Raw genomic sequence first — 12,417 nt, forward strand, 5'->3', positions numbered from 1 at the left:
GCATCATACGATAATGAAATCCTATTATTGTCAGAAATGCATATTATTCAAAAGGAATAAATAATATACAATTCTGTAATTAAGGAGTATTTGAGCTACCCCTAATTGTGTAATTTATCCAAGCTTGGCTCTTTTGCCAGTATGCTGTTTTATAATGCAAGTTTAATTCTATCATGTGAATCACTCAGGTAGATTCTGTTGGAGAAACTGGACCCTTTTGCTTATTCTAGCACTAGCTGCTTCACTACCAATGTCTGCATGTCTACTTGATCTCAAAGTTTCAGTTTCTGAACAGGTGTATATCCTCATCTCACAGCTAAAAGTGATGACTTTAAATTCTGCACCAGGGAAATTCTGCCAGAGAAGAAAGGGGAAAGCACAGGTTTCCACGCGTCCTTCCTACTGAGAGATTACCGTCTAAACTCGTGTATAAGCCAACTTTTTCACCACATTTTTTACGCTGAAAAAGCCCCCTTCGGCTTATACTTGAGTGAGGTGGGCAGCGTGGTGGAGGGACAAGCAATCCAAAAGGAGCGCTTTCTCGCTGCTGGTTCCACCGCCGCCGCCTGCCTCTTGCAAGGGCAGGCACAGGAGCCGCAGTTGGGAGAGACGCTGCGCTGCACCTCTCCCAACTGCAGCTCCTATGCCTGCTCTTGCGAGCAGCGGAGGGACGAGCGGCCAGAGGACAGGATCACACTTCAAAACGACCTTGACAGATTAGAGAACTGGGCCAAAACAAACAAGATGAATTTTAACAGGGAGAAATGTAAAGTATTGCACTTGGGCAAAAAAAAATTGAGAAGCACAAATACAAGATGGGTGACACCTGGCTTGAGAGCAGTACATGTGAAAAGGATCTAGGAGTCTTGGTTGACCACAAACTTGACATGAGCCAACAGTGTGACGCGGCAGCTAAAAAAGCAAATGCAATTCTGGGCTGCATCAATAGGAGTATAGCATCTAGATCAAGGGAAGTAATAGTGCCACTGTCTTCTGCTCTCGTCAGACCTCACCTGGAGTACTGTGTCCAGTTCTGGGGACCACAGTTCAAGAAGGACACTAACAAACTGGAACATGTCCAGAGGAGGGCAACCAAAATGGTCAAAGGCCTGGAAACGATGCCTTATGAGGAACGGCTAAGGGAGCTGGGCATGTTTAGCCTGGAGAAGAGGAGGTTAAGGGGTGATATGATAGCCATGTTCAAATATATAAAAGGATGTCACATAGAGGAGGGAGAAAGGTTGTTTTCTGCTGCTCCAGAGAAGCGGACACGGAGCAATGGTTCCAAACTACAAGAAAGAAGATTCCACCTAAACATTAGGAAGAGCTTCCTGACAGTAAGAGCTGTTCGACAGTGGAATTTGCTGCCAAGGAGTGTGGTGGAGTCTCCTTCTTTGGAGGTCTTTAAGCAGAGGCTTGACAACCATATGTCAGGAGTGCTCTGATGGTGTTTCCTGCTTGGCAGGGGGTTGGACTCGATGGCCCTTCTGGTCTCTTCCAACTCTATGATTCTATGATTCCTCCGCTGCTGCCGCCACCACCAGGTTTGTGGTGTGGTGAACCGGCTTATACTCGTGCCAATAATGCGATGAGGCTACATTTTAATATTTTAATGTTTCAATATTTTAATGTTGTATATTAATTTTGTTTTTAAGTTGTAATCATTCAACTTGTTTTTATTATTGCTTGTAAGCCGCCCTGAGCCCGGCCTTGGCTGGGGAGGGCGGGGTATAAATAAAAATAATTATCATCATCATCATCATCATTATTAAGTTTTCCCATCTTTTGTGCTAAAATTAGGTACCTTGGCTTATATTTGGGTCGGCTTATACTCAAGTATATACGGTACCCTTAGTGCTAAAGTTAGCGGGTTTATTATATCAGCAATCAAGCAGCAACTAAACTGTTCAGGGAATGACATTTTAAGAGCGTCCCTGCCATTGATTCAAGCTATATAGGCATGTACATACGTTTCAGGCCTGTGCTTGCTTTTTGCGGTGGGATGTGCTGTACAACTTTCGTTCCCCCAAAAATTATGTGCAATCTGGAATCAGCCTTCATGTCCAAGACATATTCTGGGTCTAACTCTTCGATTGGCTCCTACAATAAAAGAAGAAGAAAAAAGCACATTTGGGAACTGATAACAGATGTCCAATAATGCCTGGCCCAACTATTCCGCCTACATTAGGCAGGTACAAATGTAGACAGACATCAACAACCTGCTCTGCACCTGCCTGCATTCTTGGTCACAAGGGAGCAAGCTATATGTAGTGATATTTTAACACAAAAGACTCTAAAATCCGGGGACTGAGAATCTCCCTCATTCCTCAACTTTGGAAATCTGCAGCTGCTTCTACAGTTGGAGGGAGAACATCAGATATGTGATTCAGAACTGCTTCCCATATTTTGTCTGAGGGCTTCCCTTGTGGGCTTCCCATAAGGGCATCTGATTGGCCACTGTGAGAACAGAATGACGGATGCTCTTATGTTCTTAATATAATTTAAAATAAAATAAAAAGCATCTAAAAACAGTATTTTTCGGTGTGAAGTTGACATTCCTCTACTCCCAGATATTTGATGGGATGAGTTTTATATCAGCCTTTGGTAACTGGCCTTCCCTGATGTTTCATTATACTGTTGGGGTAGTGCAGTTTTATTATTTTATGGTGACTGTTTCTATTGTTTCATTTTATCTAAATGTTTGTATATTTTAACTGCTCCAAGACAACTTGAGTCTTCTCTTAGAAAAATGCATCTAATAAATTCAACAAACAAAACTAAGTGTTGTTGTGCTTTGATGCTTTGTATAACTGGATTGCTTTGCCAGTTTGTTTGTTTTTAAATAAATATAAGCATTGTGCTATTTGCAATTTGAATTTGGAACTACAGAAGCACCACCGACATAAAACAAGCCACTTCTTGTTTCTTCTCTTGTGCAGTAAGTCAGAGGACTCCACACTGGGGACCATGGGAGGGAGCACCACCCATTACCAAGGCAAGGGATCCATCAAGCTGTGCTGGATACACACAAGCTGCCCTTGTTTTGGGGTTGTTGTTTTTTTAGATTCATTAACCAACCAAAACCAGTGAATCCTGAACTCAGCTGGAGTTCGCTCTGCTACCTAAAGCCAATGACTTCCCACAGATGATGTATAGTAAACAAAAGCTGCCTTGCCAGATCAGGCCAAATTGATCTAGTCCAGCCTCCTGCGTCCAGCAACGGCCACTCATAGGACACTGGCAACAAGCAGGCAGAATGAGATGGTCTCACTACCTGAGGCTCTAAAATACGCCACCCCTGAACATGTCATATCATATCACTCATAATAATTGCCAAACCGCTCCTCCAAAATTTTGGCTTTGCCTCTTGTTGCCATGGCAATCTCTCCCTCTGCATAAGCGAACACATCGCTGCCATTTCCCCTGTCAGCTTCATGTTTCTCTTCCTTACTATTCAAAGCTACACCTCCTCTCTCCTTCACTTTCACTCCCTGCTCCCCAGGTGTCCCCGTTTGATCCCTTCCACTATGTCGACTTTCATGCAGCCCCACCCCACAGCATCTATATGGCCCGTTTCCCCATTTCACTTTCACTGTGTCCATTTTCCTGGGTCAGCACTGTCTTCTGCAGATTGTATAACTGCCAGGCATCCTGCTAACACTAAATAAATTGTGACTAAATTAGCAGAAATCATCAGGCAAACCTTCATTTGAGGCACTGACTCTCCAGTCAACATGGCTTCATCTACGATGCACCTTCCCCGCAGCAGCAGCACATCGCACGGCACAAGGTTCTCATGGGGGGAGCGGCCTGGAGGTGAGAGTTGGATGCTCAGAAGGACTGGGGGGAAGGTGGGGCCTTTGCTCATAAGGTCTCAGGACTCTTGAGAGAGGGACTGTGTCAGGTATTGAAAAGACTCAGGCTTCAGGCCCATGACACAAAGTTGCATGAAATATGCACATGCTAATTTATACACAGAGTTGAGCTAATTAAGACTGTGGGTGGCAGGGCTCTTATCAGCGCAACACTGATCTTACCAATGGACACAATGTCCCCTGGAATTATCTCATCGCTGGAAATTGGACGCCACTTCCTGTTTCTGTAAACCTGCAAGAGGAAGAGATATTATTTAGTACTATTGTTCTTTATTAATTTAATCTTCATCCACAGATCTCAGGGTGGTTCACAGAAGGGTGGCATTTAGGATGCTAAAGGAGCTGGAGCTGTCCACAGACCAACTTCCCCAAACTCACCTCGTCATACCTACAATTCATATCAGCTTGGGCTCAAGGACTCCTGAATGGAGACTGTTGGACCAATTAGCCATCACAGGTTAATCTATCAAACAGCAACCCCGTTCTAATACTTTGGAAACGCAGGCCTGGTCAGGTCAAGAGCCTCCTGCACTCCCTTGATCAACTACAGCACCACCTGACAACTGTCTTCCCAATGCCCTTGCATGAACAGGGGAGATGGGGAAGCCATGGGGATTGGTGCAAGAGAAGAATCGCCATGGCTTTGGGAGTATTGTTGATAACAAAGCCTTTAGGCAGGTGAGGAGCAGCTGAATGACAAGATAATTCTCCTAACTCCCATCTGGGGCTGGCACAATCCCTGCGGCTCTGGCGGCACCTCCAAGTTCACCCCAACAACCTTGGCTTTATTCTCCTGACTGCTCTCCTTCCAGCACCTGTTCCCTTCTGCATTCTACATTCTACACAGTGATCAGCCCTCTAGGGTCACCCTGAGCAACGGGGATTCAGCGTTCCGGAATCCATGCGCCTCATCAGATTGTCTCCAAGTGGGAAGGACCAGTGTCTCACAGCATTGCTCACCACTTCCTGCCTTGGCTCACCTGGATCATGTAGGGTTTGTTGCCCATTTTTCGAATCTCTGACATGTTCCTCATTTGCTGCTGGACGAGAGATGCTTCAAAAGCTACCAGCATGGAAAGGGTGAAGACACTGTAATACCAGTATTCATCCAGGCACCACAACCCCACGCAGAAGACCTACATGTAGGAAACAGACACAAAGCACTCCCAATACTGGTACAGAGCAACAATCCCATTTGGGCCTATAACGAAGACTTGGTTAGCACAGTGGCTAAAAGCAAGTCTTCTCCTCAGCCTCAAATGCATGAGGTAGCCTTGGACAAGCTTCTAGCCTTGGTGCTTGGTCTGCAACAGAGGGATAAATAATACTGGACCATCTTATAAGATTGTTGCAATGGTTGCTGAAATAGTGGCCAAGCTCCAAAGAACCATGGAAACCAATTCTGGGCACCCAAGTGGACTTTAGATTTGTTTTTCTTGAACCACAAATTATTGTGTGGTTTGAAAGCATTTTGAAACGGGTGTGTGTTAAATGACCAAAGGGAGAAGACAAAAACTGCAACAGCCTAACGCAAACCTTTTGTTACTAGACTCATCAGGCCCTCCAAGAACGTCCATGTGGGACACGAGGGTAGAGGCTGGGCCTGTATAAACTTTGTTATTCGCATAAACATATGATATTTTATACACACTGAAAACTTTTAAGAAAACATTAATTTTAACTTAAGAACAGTAAGCTGAATCAGGCCAATGCCCCATCTGGTCCAGCGCCCTGTTCTCATAGTGGCCAGCCAGATGACTGTAGGGGGAAAGCCCTCTTGCTGGCTGCAGTTTCAGCGGCTGGTAATCCGAAGAGAACTGCTTCCAGCTGTGGAGACAGAGCATAGCAACCACAGCAGGCGGCCACAGATATCCTTATCCTCCATGATGAGGACAAGAGGTTTGTCTAAGCTGCGTCTAAAGTCAGCTAAGCTGGTGGCTGTGACTGCCTCTGAGGGGAGCAAGTTCCAGAGTTTAACTATGTGCAGCATGAAGAAGTCCTGAATCTTCCAATATTCAGTATCACTGGATGTCCATGAGTTCTAGCATTATGAGGGCAGGAAATTTTTTCTCTTTCTTCATGTCATGCATAATTTTACAAACGTCTATCATGTCGGCTCTTAGCACCTTTGCTGTAAACTAAAATATTCCCAAACGCTGCAACCTTTCTTCCTAGCTTCTGCGCCAAGAATGGCTGAGCAGCATCTAAGTCCATACCAGCCTGGTAAATATGTATGGCAGGAGTGTGTGATTCAAAGTACAGTGGTACCTCGGGTTACATATGCTTCACGTTACATACGCTTCAGGTTACAGACTCCGCTAACCCAGAAATAGTACCTCAGGTTAAGAACTTTGCTTCAGGATGAGAACAGAAATTCTGCTTTGGCGGCGCAGAAGCTGCAACAGCAGCAGCAGCAGGGGGCCCCATTAGCTAAAGTGGTGCTTCAGGTTAAGAACAGTTTCAGGTTAAGAACGGACCTCTGGAACGAATTAAGTACTTAACCCGAGGTACCACTGTACAATAGAAGGTGTCAATTTTTAAATATACGTAGGAGATTTTGCCTGTGGAATTCTGGGTTTAAGGAACAGAAACTCAAAAAGAGGCTGATGCTGCATAACCTTTTTGATTACCTGAAAGACGAAGAAAGGGGCAGTGGCTCTTTCTTTGAAGAGTTCAAGGAATTCTGGCACAACCATCTCTGCCCTGTGTGAAAAACAGAACCCTGATTTATTTTGGCATTGTGTTGTGACATTCTGTCCTGCTTGCAACCCCTAAAACCCTGGAGGTTTGATTACACACACACACACACACACACACACACACACACACACCCCAACCCCACACGAGACACCTCATCATCTTTCTGCTTGCTCTGTTTCCACTTGGAAGCACTTCTTCTGCAACGTCTTAGATCATCCGGCTCTGTTTCCAAGTGGAAACAAAGCCGGATGCTCTAAGACATTGCAAAAGTGCTTGTTCTGAGAAGTTGACGGGTAGCAATCCCTCAGACAAAGCTCTTCGTAAAACAGGGCTTATGAGGAAGGTTTCAAAATCTTGTATTCCATTGTCTGTCCTAGAGTTACTTCAACTGTGTATATTTAATAACTAGAGAAACAAGAATTACCATTGCGGCCATTGCCATTTTTATGAAAGTGAACCTCTAACATTTGGCTGAAAACTGGAGTGAAAATTCTCTCTTACTGGTTGACATGATTATTACATCATTTGCTTGTTCTTCCAGATACTGTTAGAGAAGCTGCAGCTACTGACTTGAGTTTTCATTGTGTTGCCCACCTTTCCTGATAGTTCTGCTGTCATCTTACAGGCCCTAAAATTTTAGCAGGCCTTTAAGACAAAGTTGCATTATTCAAGGGGGTATTCTGTTCCTTCAGACACAATTACAGTAGATGCCTGCATCTTTCGTGGTTGATCTATCACTTTGAAGACTACATAACTTTGCCTCAAAACACTAAGAGTTTAAGACTGAGAAGCTTAGGTGGGTGGACGATGGGAGAAGAAAAGAATTCTCTCCCCACCATAATTACCCAAGAATAAATAGGAGCTGGGGAGGTGATGGCTAGAATGTGAGTGAAAGGAGAGACCATGAAAAATGTGTGCAATCTGATGCATGTGTTGAGTCTTAATTGTGTTCCTTGTTGCAGACAGCATCCTTCTGGGATGGAAGCCAAAACAAGGGATTAGAGCTAGGAAGTTGTATTTCAACTGTGAAGAAGAGAGGAAGGTGTTGAGTAGGTTAATCTTCCTTGCCTCCACTTGCTGGCTCAATCCTGGAGGCCCTTCAGTTAAGGGCTAAGAGAGGTACCAGAGAGATTAGGGCCAGGGCTTGAGTTCAGGTGATGATTGTAAAAAGGGAGGGGCTGTTTGCTCTACTATCCCTACCCCTAAATGCATGTGGAAAGACTGCAGTGCTCAGCCCAGGACACAGGACAGATCTAGTAGGGGATATTCTAGATGTGCCCTATGAGTTTTTTAGCTTCCATTAATGAGCAATGTGCAGGCAACACGGGCACAAAAGTTGTAGAACAATGACCAAAGAACCCCTACTTTTATTCAAAAAGGTCTGGAGATTTATGCTTCCCTCTACCCATATCTACTTAGAAGTAAGCCCCATTGATGCATACAACTGCATACTCAGGAGCCAAATCAGAATAAAATTGCTCGCCTGTGGAAGGACAGAATCACCAGGTAGTAAACTGTAAAAAAATAGTTACACAGAAATGAAAAACTATTTCTGTAAAATTCTTCCTATAGGTACTCATTAACCTGATAGTACTACCCATCCATTGCTCTGCTTTCCTTTGGACCACACCAGGGAGGCAGGCAGGTGTGTGTCTTGTGGTCTGGGCAGTCCAGGACTGCTATACACACTGCCGAGGCTCGCACCCTGGGAGGCCACTTCAGCACTGGTAATGCGGCAGTTTGACTTCACCTCCAGATGCACACTCCATTGTCTCTCAAGGAAGGTGGATGCTGCCAACACCTACCAACCCACAGGTGGCTTGACCCACACTGAGCACAGCGCATCACACTAAGCACTATGTTTTGTCAGCGGTTATTTTTTGCTAGAGTATCCCCCAGAGAACCCTTAACTCATACTATGTTACCCACATGCTGGATTCAAAGTACTGCCAACTAATAGTTGTAAGTTAATTAGTCATTAATTCAGGCATCCTGTGGGCAAAAGTCTGAGTGCTCCAATTCCTGGAAATGCCCACCGTAAATGTTACCCCAAAGCAGTTGGATCCAAGTTTGCCCCACTTACTTGTTGGTGCCATAGGTCTTCTCTGCTGCTTTGATCTCCTTGTCTTCCTGGTAGCCACGTGCATTCTGATAAAATTGCAATGGATGTTCCACAGGGAATAGCACAGGAAGGAATTTTTTCCTCTCATTTAGCTCGTAGAAATATTTGATTTTCTGAAATTCGAAGGAAAGGACCTCCTGTCCATCCTCCCCCTAGAAGAAATAAAGAAAGCTACAGCAAACAGGTTTCCACATGCAAGAGGCCAGCTTAGCAAGTAAGATTTTAGACACTTCCACTGTCATGTTTAAAAGGACTCCCTGCCGCAAGGTAGGCGCAATCACCGCCCCTCCACCCCAACAGGGAAGGGCCGAAGCTCAGTGGCAAAGCGGTTGCTTGGCATGCAGAAGGTCCCAGATCCTATCCCTGGCATCTCCAGGTAGGGCTGGGACAGGATTCCTGTCTAATACCCCGGAGAGCAGCTGCCAATCAGTATCAACAATACTGAGCTAAATGAACCAGTAGCCCAACTCAGAATAAGGCAGTTTCCTGTGTTCCAAACTGAGCAAAGTAAACCCAAGCATCAATAAAGTACCACAATAAAAGGACACCTCCAAAGCTGAAAGTCACAACATGCAAAAAAAGTCTGAAGTAGACAAGAGACACAAATCAATTTAACCCACCCTCTCGAACATGCCCTGCCTGCATGCTTCCTACCTTTATTTGGCTGCCAAGTCTGCTTTTCTGTGGCTTTTTACAAGGTGCCAAATCAATAGGCCAGATCCAGACTTAGTCAAAAGTCCCACTGAAGCAACAAGTCAAGTCATGACTAGCGAAGTCTGTATCCAGCTGGCAAACAGAAATGGGATAACAGAAGGTTCCACATGGGGGAGCTGCTTTGAACCACAGCCATGAATTTCTTACCTGGTCTCGATGGATGGGCACCAATTCTGCAGAACCGTTATTGGGGGTTGGCACAACTTTAGCCAATGTGGCTTTCCTTGGACTGCGCACCTGAAAGACACACAATTAGGGAAGAAAACAGTCTTTAGAGTTAGGACGAACATCTGAATCTGAGCTTTTGGTTTGTCTTTCCTAAATCAACCAAGAGTAGTAAACCAAGGCTTGCGGTTGTGATCTTTGCTCTGGAAATTCACATCTGCTTAGCATTATGTATAAACCAGGTCAGTATCTGAGATGGATACACAACTAGCCTCTGTTCCTTTGAACCTTTTGCACAGGACTGACCCTACTATGAGAATACAGTGGCTGCCTCAAGCAGCTAATTTTGAGTATGATTAACAGGTGGCAAAACAAGTAAGTTTTAAAATAAATATTGTCTGTGCCCTTCCACTGTATTCTCTAAAACAGTGGTTCTCAACCTTCCTAATGCCGCAACCCTTTAATACAGGCTGAGAACCGCTGCTCTAAAACAAAGATAAACACACACACACCTTTGCTTCCCCCTTCCCTGTCATGCGATGATTAAACGCAGAAGTAGAAAGCTTGAATCAAGCTAGTGTCTTCCATATTGACATTGGGGCTTGTGCTTAGTGTCATAAAGAATTCTACACCTAATGCCTTGGATTCTCTCTGTGGGAGTCTCTCCATAGAATCAGGAGGGATGGGGCATGAAATCACCGAAAACTGGGCAGAGGGTATGGAAAACTCTTCTTCCCCAAGCTTCCTTAAGTCACCTGACCTTAGGATCCAAGCCACTGCTTGCCACGTTCTAACCATATTTGCTCAGAGGTAAGAAAGATCCTCCAGCTACATTGAGATTTACTTTTCAGTAAGTTTAGTTAGGCAGCAGCTTAGATTTATAGTCCAGCCCCTAAATTTTACACACACTTGCCTTTTGTGTAGCAGGAAGAGAAGATTATTTTTGTATGGAAGAAACTTCCTTATACTGCTGTCAGACCGCTGGTCCACAGTAGTGTCTACTCTGACTGGCAGTAGTACCCCTCAACAGTTTCAGGAAGAGCTCTCACTTAGCACTGCTACTTGCAATCCTTTAACTGGGAGTTGAACCTGGGACCTTCTGCATGCAGATCATGTGCTCCCCCCCCTGAACTATGCTTATTACTTGCTTGAAAGGGAGCAAAGGAAGTGAAGCTTATGCAATTAAAGTTTAGGAATCTAAAAAGACCCCCCCAAAAAAACCCCAACCCCAAAACATTTTCTTGCATTTTAGAGAAATGAGGAACCCCAGTGGTTTAAAGAAAGCAAACTTAGCAGGGGTTAAATGTAGCTGTGAGAACCAGACGGCCTGCCGCTTTCAAGGCCTTGGAAAGAGACCTTGGGAAGAGACGACTGAGCAAAGTTCACCAGATTACCACCCTTCCAACAAAGTTTTGACGCTGTGCCCAACAATACCACAAGCAGCAAAAAGTTATTTACAGCTTTGTCTCCCAGCTTAAAAATATGAAATAAAAAAGGATAAGTATTTTGATTTTCTTCTTCGTCACCAGCATCCTAACTGAGACATACTGGTATGGCTGACAGAGGCTGTTGTTGGTCTCAGTCTGTGGTACTGAAATCAAGCAAGTCCCAACCAACATTGATTCTTGAGGAAGTGGATACAGAATATCCTGATGCAGCTTGCCCTACTGGTGACAGACACAGGACAATCCTAGAAGTGTCACCACTGCCCAGAAACCAGTGTGCCATTGCAAGGAGAAAGCCTGGCCACTTCATAAAAACTCCTGGGCAGCAAAAATATTCAGAGTGGATCATTATCCATTTACTTATTTGCTATTGCCCACCTTTGAAATCAGCCAGACTTAACAATTAACAATTTCTCTATACACGCCACTCCAAAGCCTGCAAATCAAACTGCAAGTTTTGAAATAAGGGAACATCCTGTGCTCCAGCTGTCTGAGTACCTCAGCTGTGACAGTAACACATGTGGATCCAACTTTCATGCAGGGTAGATGTATGTTGGTAACATGTACATCACCATGTTACATGTATTTCATCATGCAAGAAGTTTTTGTCATGGTGAAAAACTGAAAGCGGCCTTGACTGTCCAAATAATCACACACCAATTAAATTAATGGTCTATTTTGTCATGCAGCCAATTTTGCAAGCACAAATATTTTTTCCTGCAAAACAGGTTTGATTGCAAATTTTCTGTGCAACAGGGATACTCATGTAGGAAATTGTTACTTTCAAGGCACTCCTACGATGACCTGGAATAAGCACAATCCACCATGTATGGCAGTATAACAAAGGGCAGGTTTTTAGACCAACCAACCACTTTAAAATTAGACAGCTGCCAGCCCTAGCAGAGTCTCCAAACACAGATTCTGCTCTGGTAAAATGAAACGTGCGTGAAGAGGACTTCCAACTGGTCACATGAACAGCCCCTCCTCCCCCCCCCGAAGCCAGCCCTTCCTTCCCGCCTCGAGGTCTCCTCAGGAGGCGCGACTCACCGCGCAGCAGTAGAGCAGGCAGTGGACGTGCACGCTCCAGAGGCCGGCCAGGGCGGTGAGCAGGTGGGCGGCGCCGATGGCGGCCAGGTAGAGCAGCGCGGCTTCGGGCGCCTCGGCGGCGGCGGCGCCCCAGGCCCAGTCGCGGGCGCTGCGCCCCCAGAACCACAGCCAGAGCGGGTAGAGCACGCAGAAGGGCAGCACCGTCCCCCACAGCAGCCGAGAGCGGCGCCGGTACGGAACCACGTCCTGCACCAGCTCGTCCCCGGGGCCCGGACCGGCCCCCGCCGCCGCCGCCGCCATCCTTCTCCCGGGACCCCGCGCCGCCACCGGCCAGCTCCGCGCGCGCCGC

The 12,417-nt window shown here is 45.5% G+C and overlaps 1 protein-coding gene across 1 annotated transcript in view; it reads right to left on the reverse strand.

Annotated features, from left to right (window-relative positions):
- ATP13A1 (ATPase 13A1) overlaps positions 1-12,383 on the reverse strand; it is a 28,223-nt gene extending 15,840 nt beyond the window's left edge. The window contains exons 1-8 of the mRNA XM_081898098.1: positions 12,069-12,383; positions 9,559-9,648; positions 8,659-8,849; positions 6,506-6,578; positions 4,856-5,011; positions 4,038-4,107; positions 3,704-3,810; positions 1,971-2,100 (exon numbers count right to left, since the gene is read on the reverse strand). Coding sequence (XP_081754224.1) covers positions 1,971-2,100; positions 3,704-3,810; positions 4,038-4,107; positions 4,856-5,011; positions 6,506-6,578; positions 8,659-8,849; positions 9,559-9,648; positions 12,069-12,368 — 1,117 coding nt within the window. The 5' untranslated portion in view covers positions 12,369-12,383. The remainder of the gene's footprint in view (positions 1-1,970; positions 2,101-3,703; positions 3,811-4,037; positions 4,108-4,855; positions 5,012-6,505; positions 6,579-8,658; positions 8,850-9,558; positions 9,649-12,068) is intronic.
- Positions 12,384-12,417: the final 34 nt, after the last annotated feature.

This window comes from Podarcis melisellensis, assembly GCF_964234715.1.
Source record: "Podarcis melisellensis genome assembly, chromosome: 2".
Lineage (NCBI taxonomy): Eukaryota > Metazoa > Chordata > Lepidosauria > Squamata > Lacertidae > Podarcis > Podarcis melisellensis.